The sequence below is a fragment of the Schistocerca serialis genome, chromosome 7 (genome assembly GCF_023864345.2).
Source record: "Schistocerca serialis cubense isolate TAMUIC-IGC-003099 chromosome 7, iqSchSeri2.2, whole genome shotgun sequence".
Taxonomy (NCBI): Eukaryota; Metazoa; Arthropoda; class Insecta; order Orthoptera; family Acrididae; genus Schistocerca; species Schistocerca serialis.
Window position 1 is genome coordinate 209,806,864 of NC_064644.1, and position 12,695 is coordinate 209,819,558.

The 12,695-nt window shown below is 44.6% G+C and overlaps 1 protein-coding gene across 1 annotated transcript in view; it reads left to right on the forward strand.

Annotated features, from left to right (window-relative positions):
* The window catches only part of LOC126412979 (cytochrome P450 4C1-like), a 61,563-nt gene that overhangs the window by 34,163 nt on the left and 14,705 nt on the right, over positions 1–12,695 (forward strand). The window contains exons 6-8 of the mRNA XM_050082870.1: positions 3,170–3,296; positions 8,503–8,575; positions 8,660–8,769. Of these exons, the coding sequence (XP_049938827.1) occupies positions 3,170–3,296; positions 8,503–8,575; positions 8,660–8,769 (310 nt within the window). The remainder of the gene's footprint in view (positions 1–3,169; positions 3,297–8,502; positions 8,576–8,659; positions 8,770–12,695) is intronic.

The following is a 12,695-nucleotide window of genomic DNA, read 5'->3' on the forward strand; positions in this document are numbered from 1 at the left end:
CCGTGCCACCCAACGTGCTCTAGAAGGTGTAAGTCAACTACCCTGGCCAGCAAGATCTCCGGATCTGTCCCCCATTGAGCATGTTTGGGACTGGATGAAGCGTCGTCTCACGCGGTCTGCACGTCCAGCACGAACGCTGGTCCAACTGAGGCGCCAGGTGGAAATGGCATGGCAAGCCGTTCCACAGGACTACATCCAGCATCTCTACGATCGTCTCCATGGGAGAATAGCAGCCTGCATTGCTGCGAAAGGTGGATATACACTGTACTAGTGCCGACATTGTGCATGCTCTGTTGCCTGTGTCTATGTGCCTGTGGTTCTGTCAGTGTGATCATGTGATGTATCTGACCCCAGGAATGTGTCAATAAAGTTTCCCCTTCCTGGGACAATGAATTCACGGTGTTCTTATTTCAATTTCCAGGAGTGTATATATATTCCAAAAAATAAAAAAAAACCTTCAACCTTTAAGTTTTAAGTGGCCGAAAGCATACTAAATGAAAAGCAACGCAACTAAATTTAAGAATAAGGTTTTAAGCGGCAGCAGGCCCACGCCTGATTTTCCAAAAATCCAAAATACCTTAAACCTCTAAGTTTTAAGTGGCTGACAGTGCACTAAATGAAAAGATCGCACAACAACCTTCAGCAAAATATCCACTTGCCAGAATTCAAACTTACTTATATGGCCTGAAGGCCTTTAATTTACACAAAAAACAATATTTTTTTTTGTAAGCCTTGGCTATAACACATTACCAACAGACCATTAAACATCCATTAAAAGGATATTATAGACAAAGGCACTCAGGTGCCTCCAAGGGGAGGGGGGGGGGGGGAGGGGGCTGGGCCTGCCCTCAAAACATTAATGTTTACTTAGGTGAGACAGGTGGTGGGCCCAACTACACTTGATCCGTCGGTAACCCAACCAAGAGACAATCTCAGACCTACCGACCAAACGACTTACTAGCCACTAATCGTATATGAAAACTCAAAGGCCAAACTATTACGGACGTGATTATACTCAATGAAATACGTATTAAGCTGTCAAATTTACACACCGTGTTGGACACCGACAACAGGTGAGGAAAGGACACTGCCTGAAATTACATTAGTGGCCAAGGCAGGCAACCGGAATACTAACGGCCACAAGGCAGAAAATTCCGCTGGTGCACTTGAATTGTAGTGGACAAATATACTTAATTCCAGCGCACGGCGGCTCAATATCACCACTGCGGCCACTCGGTGTTGCTCACAGGAAAAGCTCCCCAACAGCGAATCACCGAAATGAACGACACAACATGAACGGAGGTGGCTTGGGTACTTAAGACACCACTCAACGTTGACGTCCTGGGTCGGTGAGCCACGAAGTTCGTAGCGATCGGACAGCTCCACACACGCTCCTACAGTGCGCAGGGACCGCTAGCTGACCCAGCCGACTGCGCCGCACGAAGATATCCTCCCTCGTCCGCACCAACAAACCGACTACCCTAAGAATGCCGACATCTAAAATAGTCGTCACTGGAAATAACACCAACTACACACATAACCTGACAAACACTTACACGAAGTTTCCTGGCAGATTAAAAGTGTGTGCCCGACCGAGACTCGAACTCGGGACCTTTGCCTTTCGCGGGCAAGTGCTCTACCATCTGAGCTACCGAAGCACGACTCACGCCCGGTACTCACAGCTTTACTTCTGCCAGTATCTCGTCTCCTGATTCCCATGTCGATTTTCGTTCCCTCTCCCAGGTTTCAGCTCTCGGAGCTGCTGTCAGCTCCTATGGCTACATTTGTGTCTATAGTGACGGGTTGCGGGGTTGTACGCCTTTTGCGGATATAAAATTGGTGTTTCTTTAACATTATATCTATGTATTTATTTATTGCTTTTTTAGCCTAAACTGATTAGGGCCTTAAGGCCTTCTCTTACACCTGGCGAGGAACAGTGCATACAAAAACATTACATAACAATCATGTTGCCCGATTACATTACTGCAACATTAAACTGATGAAGCTGGTTCGTTTGTTAATATATTAAGTCACTGGCATTACCTTCGAAAATGATGTATCACCAGAAGTAAGGAAGAGCTTTCAAACATCTCCTTGACTAAAATGTGATTCATTATCTTTTAAAATGAACCTGTTTAATCGGCCTTGTTTGAAAAAACATAAACATAACCTTTGCCTTCCAAATAACGAATTTTATATGCATACAAGCTAAATGACTGCTCATTTTTTCCCACATACTTCAGTCAGTGCAATCCCCTAGGTTGAGAACAATGCCAGAAGGTTGTCCATTCTTAATGTGCTTATGGACAGACACTGACGGCTACTGCTTCTGTTCACCCCTCAAATTAAGGGAACTCAACCCTCTATTTTCAATGAGCCAAAACGCAAGTTAGATAAAATTATACTTTAAAACTGAACTTTTGTTTAATGAAGCGGGGTTATGAATTAGCTTTCCATATTATTACGTTAAAACATCACAATTTAGATTGGTACTTACAGGTAAGGTTCAAAATAAACAAATCGGATTTTTGTCGTAGAATGAACAGAACATCAATTTATAGTGCTGCCGACGTTGAAATTTGTATTTCTCTATTACGTTGCTTCACCACCAACCTAACCATACTAATCTTTGAGTGATATTACCATTTGTCTTTCGACGCAATAGCACAGAACTTTTTTGGAAGTTCCGGTTCTATTAGCCCCATTGTTTCTATTCGTCCCGTTTTACGGCATGAAGCACGCGTATAAAAAAATGAGTCCTCTTAATAAACCTTCTGTGACACTGGTCGCGTACTATTTACACGCACACGTACGGGCTATTCTCTTTTCATTCTTATATCTCGAATCTATTCGGATCTATTAACATTTCTAACGTCAGCTCAGACACCGCCGCTATATAAGATTGGAATAATAGAGTATTTTGAAGGTTGTTCGATGAACTCTCTGCCATGTATTTAAATGTGATTTGCAGAATACCCATGTAGATGTAGATGTAGATGTAGATGTAGAATGGTATGATTTAAGTCACAACACTGTAGCGTGTCTTACACACCAAACAGTAATGCAACAGAATAGTCTGTGTACCCAATGACGATAATAGTTTGCATAAAAAGAACCTACACTGTACTTGAGAGAGATTTACTATGTGTATTTTTGTGTTTCGTTTCAGTATTGCCGAGCTTACGATTAAGAGAGTCGTCAGGCCATGGCTTCTGAGTGACTTCATCTTCCGCTTGTCTCCGACGGGGAAGAAGTTCTACAAGCAGCTGGATGTTCTACACGGATTTACCAGGAAGGTAATCCTCATTAACATACAGAAATGGTTGAAACACACAATGAGCCAAGGAACAGTTGAAATACTTCTGTTGTGGAATTTGTTATGTACAATGCAAAATGGCCGGCAACATTCGAAAGCTTCAGATCCATGTGTCTTATAGTTTACACTGTAGGGATAATGTGGTACTCACGAATCCTCAAACCACACACACACACACACACACACACACACACACACACTATGTAGCTCAAGGATCTGACAGGAAGCCTGTGATAGTGTGTCTCACCTCACTGTTTTCGCGGGGACAAATAGGGCACAACAATTATTATCAGCTGTTAGTAAACTTCTTGTGAGTAATAAGATTAAAATTGCGTATGATATCGTTTCATATGGAATATCGAATCTGTTAGCGAAAGCTGGAACAACGGCTGCTTTGTAGAATGGGCTCATGCTATGTACTATATGCAAGATTAGAAGGACGTGCGAAAAAGGTACTTCCGGTAGGCAACAAACAAAATACTGGAGTAGTTAAAGAAAATTTACTTAAAAATAAATGTACGTATCTGTAAATCTTTTGTCCACACAGCTTTCATTCCGGCTAGATACCGTATTTGTTAAATAACCGAAAAATTTCCGCTTTGCAAACCTGCTGACTGTGGTCGTGTTCAATCCGTGACACTGTCTTCTAGTTATCCGTCAGAGTTACGCCATTGGGAGACAATTTACTTTTCCTCTGTGGAATGAGGAAGAAATCACTTCGACACAAGCCGGGACAAGATTCAAATGGCTCTGAGCACTATGGGACTTAACATCTGAGGTCATCAGTCCCCTAGAACTTAGAACTACTTAAACATAACTAACCTAAGGACAACACACAGACACCCATGCCCGAGGCAGGATTCGAACCTGCGACCGTAGCGCCGGGACAAGAGGTGGGTTCTCAGATGTCATTTGAGCTGAGATATCAGATCGCGAATCCTATCCCGAATGGCTCATCTCAGTTTTGTTAATGTCACACCGTAGGATGCAGCACATGCCGTTCCGAGTTCAATAGAAAATGTTCAAATGTGTGTGACATCTTATGGGACTCAACTGCTAAGATCATCAGCCCCTAAACTTACACGCTACTTAACTTATCCTAAGGACAAACGCACACACCCATGTCCGAGGGAGGACTCGAATCTCCGCCGGGACCAGACGCACGGTCCATGACTGCAACGCTTAAGACCGCTCGGCTAATCCCGCGCGGCAGTTCAATAGAAACCACATTCAAAATTCCTTTAGTTCTCCTAAAATAACTACAGCCATTCTAGCTGGAAAAATGATGTACTCTTTTTTCCGCTTGCTAGACGAGGGGATGGCGTTTGAGCTTACTGATCCCCCTCCCCCTCAACCCCCGCTCCCAGTTAGCGTAGAAAACTCATATCTTATCGCGGGTCGCTAATTTGTTTTGTACGCCTTCCCCGCCTGCAGCGTGACGAAAGTTAAAGTTCTTAGGAGTAGTCATCGGTTGAGTCTCTTGGCTCTCAGATGGTTGTTTTGTAACCCGTCGAGCACGGAAGTTGAGACATTGTAATCCTTAACTCATGATATCATAAAAAAAACTTTTAACTAAAATCTGTATAAAGTTATTTGAAAGTTTAGATGTTCTGAAACGAACTGGTTTGTTAACTACGGCTCGTATTAATATCTCTCTGACAGATATCCGTAAGCCAGAAGCCCGATGGCAGATAGCGAATGCACCGCAGTCTGATACGACTGAGGTGCCGCGTCGGCAGAGCTCCGAAGTGCTTCCTAGCACTCACGTCGGCAATCAGATTCTGACCCGCCTCATACCTACTACCCCTTCTGCTATGATTGTGTAGCCAAGCTTTGCAGACACGCTGCAAAATTATACAACGTGTTCATTCTACCTTATAGGTTACTAAACAGCAAACTATTCCTGAAAAACTTCGTGCGGATACGAAGGACCAACGGATACTGTTGCTCTCATTACACGTCTTATTCTGCCTATTGTGTTTTGATAAAGCTGACACTAGTGAAGCTCAAGAAGCGTCCCCTTGTGTCCAAGTGTGTTGATAATAAGTGTGGTGGTCCAGATTGCTGTACACACCGATACCTCTAATACTCACAAGGGAACCTCCCCATCGCACCCCCCTCAGATTTAGTTATAAGTTGGCACAGTGGATAGGCCTTGAAAAACTGAACACAGATCGATCGAGAAAACAGGAAGAAATTGTGTGGAACTATGAAAAAATAAGCAAAATATGCAAACTGGGTCGTCCATGTGTAATATAGGCAATATTAAGGGCAGGCTGAGACGAGGAGAGCCGTGGTCCCGTGGTTAGCGTGATCAGCTGCGGAACTAGAGGTCTTTGGTTCGCATCTTCCCTCGACCGAAAATTTTAACTTTTTATTTTCAGTTTATGTGACAAACCCTTATGTTTTCATCACTTTTTTTGGAGTGGTTATTACATCCACAAGAAAACCTAAATCGGGCAAGGTAGAAGAATCTTTTTACCCGTTCGCCAAGTGTACTAGTTAGGTGGGTCGACAACATATTCCTGTCATGTGACACACATGCTGTCACCAGTGTCGTATAGAATATATCAGACGTGTTTTCCTGTGGAGGAATCGGTTCACCTATGACCTTGCGATCAAATGTTTTCGGTTCCCATTGGAGAGACACGTCCTTTCGTCAACTAATCGCACGGTTTTGCGGTGCTGTCGCAAAACACAGACACTAAACTTATTACAGTGAACAGAGACGTCAATGAACGAACGGACAGATCATAACTTTGCGAAAATAAAGAAAGCAAAATTTTCAGCCGAGGGCATATTCGAACTAAAGACCTCTCGCTCCGCAGCTGTTCACGCTAACCACGGAACCACGCCGCTCCTCGGCTCATATTGCCCTTAATATTGCCTAACTTAGGCATGGACGACCCAGTTTGAATATTTTGCTTATTTTTTCATAGTTCCAAACAACTTCTTCCTGTTTTCTCGATTGATCTGTGTTCAGTTTTTCAAGGCCTATCCACTGTGCCAACTTATAACTAAATCTGAGGGGGGTGCGATGGGGATGTTCCCTTGTCAGTAGCAAGTCCTCTTGTATCGATGCGTGCCTGTACTCCTCGTGGCATACTATCCACAAGTTCATCAAGGCACTGTTGGTACAGATTGTACCACTCCTCAACGGCGATTCGGCGTAGATCCATTGCAGTGGGTCACATCGTCCATAAACAGCCCTTTTCAATCCATCTCAGGCATTTTCGATAAGGTTCATGTCTGGTGAACATGCTAGCCACTCTAGTCGAGCGATATCGTTGTCCTGAAGGAAGTCATTCACAATATGTGCACGATGGGGACGTGAATTGTCGTCCATGAAGACGAATGACTCGCCAATAAGCTGTCGATATGGTTGCACTATCCGTCGGAGGACGGCATTCACATGTTGTACAGCCGTTACGGCGTCTTCCATGACCCCCAGCGGCGTACGTCGGCCCCACAGAATGCCACTCCAGAACAGCAGGGAACCTCCACCTTCCTGCACCCGCTGGACAGTGTGTGTTAGGCTTTCGGCCTGACCGAGTTGCCTCCAAACACGTCTCCGATGGTTGAAGGCATATGCGACACCCATCGTTGAGGAGAACGTGATGCCTATCCTGAGTGATCCATTTGGCATGTTTTTGGGCCCCATCTGTACCGCGGTGCATGGCACCGTGGTTGCAACGAAGGACCTCGCAATGTACGTCGGGAGTGAAGTTGCGCATCATGCGCACAGTTTGAGTCGTAACACGACGTCCTGTGGCTGCACGAAAAGCATTATTCGACAGGGTTCCTCCAGCTGTAATCCGTAGGTAGCGGTAATCCATTGCAGTAGTAGCACTTGGGCGGCCTGAGCGAGTCATGTCATCGACAGTTTCTGTCTTTCCGTATCTCCTCCGAGACCCCTGATCCCTTCCCTTAGCTCTTCCTGGCACAAAGTAACAATATGGCCACGATCGAACCGCGGTATTGACCGTCTAGGCGTGGTTGAACTACATACAACACGAGCCGTGTGCCTCCTTCCTGTCTATTAGGCGATGCTCATGCATGGTTGTTTCAATCTCTGGGCGGGTTTAATGACATCTCTGATCAGTCAAAGGGACTGTGTCTGTGATACAATATTCACAGTCAACGTCTATCTTCGTGATATAATATCCACAGTCAACGTCTATATTCAGGAGTTCTGGTAACCGGGGTGATGGAGAACTTTTTTTGGTTGTGTATGAAAATACAAGTGAAACTGGCCACACCAATATTCTAAAAAGGTGCAAAATAGGTAAACATAAATGGCTAGAGGACAAGTGTAAGTCTAGCGAACTGCGGGAAAGATAAATACCGCCCTTAGGAAAACTTAAGAGGTTTTTGGAGAGAGGACAAGCAGCTGTAAGAAACTCAAGAGGTCAGATGGAAAACCAGTATTAAGCAAAGAAAAGAAAGTTGAAAGGTGGATGAAGAGATAGAGGGAATTTACAGTGGAAACGAACTTGTAGACAATTTTATAGGGAGGGGAGAGGTTGTAGATGAAGATAGTATGAGAGATAGTATGAGAGATATAATATTGCAAAAAGAATTTGGCGGAGCGCTGAAAGACCTAAGTCGATACAAGGGCCCGGGAGAAGACGAAGAACTGCTGATATCCTTGGGGAAGCCAGCAGTGAAAAAACATTCCACATGCCACAATGAAATTTTCACCCTGCGGATGAGTGTGCGGTGATATGAATCTTTCAGGCGGATTAAAACTGTGTGCTGGACCGAGACTCTAACTCGGAATCTTTTCCTCACTGTAGAGTGAAAATTTCATTCTGGAAACTCCTCCAGGCTGTGGCTATACCATGTCTCCGCAATATACATTCCTCCACGAGTGCTAGTTCTGCAAGTTTCGCAGGACAGCTGCTGTGAAATTTGGAAGGTAGGAGGCGAGATACTGGCAGAATTGAAACTGTGCGGACGGGTTTTGGATTGAATATGGATTGCAGGAGTTATTCGGAGATGGAGAGGCTTGCGCAGGTTACAGTGTGTCAAACCAGTCTTCGGAAAAATGGCCACAACAACAACTGTCATAGAATTATATTTCATTGATATCGACATGGCTCATAATGGGAATTAAATACTGGTAATCTGCTTTACAACTCCACTGTATCACTGCCGAGTGCATAATCACCTGGTTTCTTTTGCAGGTCATTCAACAGAAAAAGCAGTCGAGAAAGACCCAAAAAAGTGACGAAAAGGCGGCACAGTACGATGATCTTGGTACGTGACTTTGATTGAACAGGGAGGCTTCTTATTGTTGTTGCACTGTGTGCATCACCTCTGTTGTGGTGTCAATGTTCGCAGGAAGAAAGCGGCGTGTGGCCTTCTTGGACATGCTCCTCGTCGAGTCTGAGGATGGGCAGAAACTAACTGACAAAGAGCTGCAGGAGGAAGTGGACACTTTTATGTTTGAGGTGAGCCCGTTCTGCCGGTGGGAAGTTATCTACAGAATACAGTTACCAGCACAGAGTTTTCAGACAATCGCACATCAACTCAAAACACCAAGATTGAAAACAAGTATCATTGTTGTAAATTATTCAAAAGGTATGGAACACCATTCCTTTAGCTGTGATGTTTCTCACCATGCTGAGGAAATACGAGTATTTTCTTCTGACTCGTTAACATGCACCATTACTAATAAAATTATCTCGAGATTCCAGTCGCATCATTTGACCATTACCAGTCCAACATTTCGTAATGAAAGTTAGCATCGCTCAAAAAATGAATATTTAAACTAATTTTTGTCATATCGTCAAACAATGGAAAATCTAGGATGGAGTGTAATAATATCATGCAAAGTACAGTTGCTACTCACCATATAGCGGAAATGTTGAGTTGCAGAGAGGCACAACAAAAAGACTGTCACCAATAAAAATTCGTCAAAAATAGACAACAAATACAAGTACACACACTCACGCAGGCGCAAATCACATACACATGACTGCACACTCAGGCAACTGAAGCCACATGTAGTGTCGGATCTTAACGTGAGCTCATTAGGTACATGTAAAGTCCTTACGAGAACAGAACGACCTTTTGAATGATAGCTAGCGCAGTGTACTGCGACTGCACATGTATCACGCAATGGTGACACAAAAATGGACATTTATGATTCTTTTTTTCATATACAGTCGGATGTTAATGTGGGATTATCGAGTGCATGGAAACTCCTTATGAGAACAGTATGACTTTCACTATAATAGACAGCTTCGAGTACAGCGACTGCAAATGTGTAACGTAACGATACATTAGAAACTATTTGCTTCGACGGAACAAAAAACAGGCATAAAAGTCAGCGTTTACAAGACCGGTTTCGGCACACGATGTTGTTAATACATTAAACGGTGGTCGGCACATCCCTCTCCTTGGTATTTTTTAGGTCCAAGTGACGCAGTACAACATTTGGCAATCAGCGGGAAAAAGGATACATTCGATACAGCGTTAAACGAACATAGTAGTTGCCTATAGTAACAGATGTGGACACATATTTCTCATTTTTAAGATTTAATAAAAAGCACACCGTATTTGTTCTAGTGATTTTTGTTTATTCCATGCTATTTTACCGGCTTATTGGGCCATCTTCAGGAAACAACTGACAAGCGTCTTGAAGGGACACCAGTTCTTTGGTAACCAAACATTATAAACAAAGATGCAATCCACTTAACATTTTCTCAGCCAATGTCAAGACCCCACAGACTTAAGCATTGTAACCATTTAACCTGTAATATTGTGTAGTTTAATTATTCCTTGAGCTTAATTTTTTGTCCATTGGGTAAAGTGTAATTTCGACGTTATGAAATAAGTATATACACAATACCCTATGCAACTGGATTTTACCTTTGCTTATAATTCTTGGTTACCTCAGAACTAGTGTCCCTTTCAGACGCACTCAGTTTTCTTCATTAAAATGGCCCTATAAGTCGAAAACTAGTTTGAAATAAGCAAAAATTAATACAAAAAACAATTATTCAACCTTAAATATGGAATTGTATTATCGCGAAATATGGGAGAGAGTGTCACAGAAATGATACAGGATTTGGGCTGGAAATCGTTAAAAGAAAGGCGTTTTTCGTTGCGACGGAATCTTCTCATGAAATTCCAATCACCAACTTTCTCCTCCGAATGCGAAAATATTTTGTTGACTCTGACCTACATAGGGAGGAACGATCACCACGATGAAATAAGGGAAATCAGATCTCGTACTGAAAGATATTGGTGTTCCGCGCGCTATACGAGATTGGAATAATAGAGAATTGTGAAGGTGGTTCAATGAACCGTCTGCCAGGCACTTAAATGTGATTTGCAGAGTATCCGTGTCGATGGAGATGTAGATGTAGAATTTTTCTACCTAGAAATACCTGAAGAATCAATGAAAAACATCATACTCAATTTCTTAAAAGAAATCGCTTGCCACTCATATATCTGCAAGGCACTGTGCTGGATTGTCTTGCATTCTCATATTGTGACGCCGCACGCGATCATCATAATTTTCTATATCGTCCACTGTGCCTTTATCAACAACAGAGGACAAACGTATATAACCTAAGCAATGTATATCACCACTCTATGCCACCCCTGCTGTTCTTTTTTTTTTTACTAATCTCATACTCTATATTCCCTGCGAACATTTTAACTGTTAGTGTAGAAGTTTCTGTTTATAAATATTTACCCCGTCCACTATATTTCTTTTTATCTTTCCACTTTGATACCAGCATAATTTTATTACACTAAACGAAATAAAGTACTTTTTTCACATGAATGTATTTGCCAAGTGAGCCGTTTTCTTGTACGATTTGTAAGCCTAATCTGTTGGAAGTAATATATATTAATTGTTGAACAGCTTCAAATAATGATTATATTCTGCGAAATGGTGTCTGCTATGCACACGCGCGCGCGCGCGCACACACACACACACACACACACACACACACAGACAGACAAACACATACATGCTCGTAGACACAAACTATGCACTATATACACTCCTGGAAATGGAAAAAAGAACACATTGACACCGGTGTGTCAGACCCACCATACTTGCTCCGGACACTGCGAGAGGGCTGTACAAGCAATGATCACACGCACGGCACAGCGGACACACCAGGAACCGCGGTGTTGGCCGTCGAATGGCGCTAGCTGCGCAGCATTTGTGCACCGCCGCCGTCAGTGTCAGCCAGTTTGCCGTGGCATACGGAGCTCCATCGCAGTCTTTAACACTGGTAGCATGCCGCGACAGCGTGGACGTGAACCGTATGTGCAGTTGACGGACTTTGAGCGAGGGCGTATAGTGGGCATGCGGGAGGCCGGGTGGACGTACCGCCGAATTGCTCAACACGTGGGGCGTGAGGTCTCCACAGTACATCGATGTTGTCACCAGTGGTCGGCGGAAGGTGCACGTGCCCGTCGACCTGGGACCGGACCGCAGCGACGCACGGATGCACGCCAAGACCGTAGGATCCTACGCAGTGCCGTAGGGGACCGCACCGCCACTTCCCAGCAAATTAGGGACACTGTTGCTCCTGGGGTATCGGCGAGGACCATTCGCAACCGTCTCCATGAAGCTGGGCTACGGTCCCGCACACCATTAGGCCGTCTTCCGCTCACGCCCCAACATCGTGCAGCCCGCCTCCAGTGGTGTCGCGACAGGCGTGAATGGAGGGACGAATGGAGACGTGTCGTCTTCAGCGATGAGAGTCGCTTCTGCCTTGGTGCCAATGATGGTCGTATGCGTGTTTGGCGCCGTGCAGGTGAGCGCCACAATCAGGACTGCATACGACCGAGGCACACAGGGCCAACACCCGGCATCATGGTGTAGGGAGCGATCTCCTACACTGGCCGTACACCACTGGTGATCGTCGAGGGGACACTGAATAGTGCACGGTACATCCAAACCGTCATCGAACCCATCGTTCTGCCATTCCTAGACCGGCAAGGGAACTTGCTGTTCCAACAGGACAATGCACGTCCGCATGTATCCCGTGCCACCCAACGTGCTCTAGAAGGTGTAAGTCAACTACCCTGGCCAGCAAGATCTCCGGATCTGTCCCCCATTGAGCATGTTTGGGACTGGATGAAGCGTCGTCTCACGCGGTCTGCACGTCCAGCACGAACGCTGGTCCAACTGAGGCGCCAGGTGGAAATGGCATGGCAAGCCGTTCCACAGGACTACATCCAGCATCTCTACGATCGTCTCCATGGGAGAATAGCAGCCTGCATTGCTGCGAAAAGTGGATATACACTGTACTAGTGCCGACATTGTGCATGCTCTGTTGCCTGTGTCTATGTGCCTGTGGTTCTGTCAGTGTGATCATGTGATGTATCTGACCTCAGGAATGTGTCA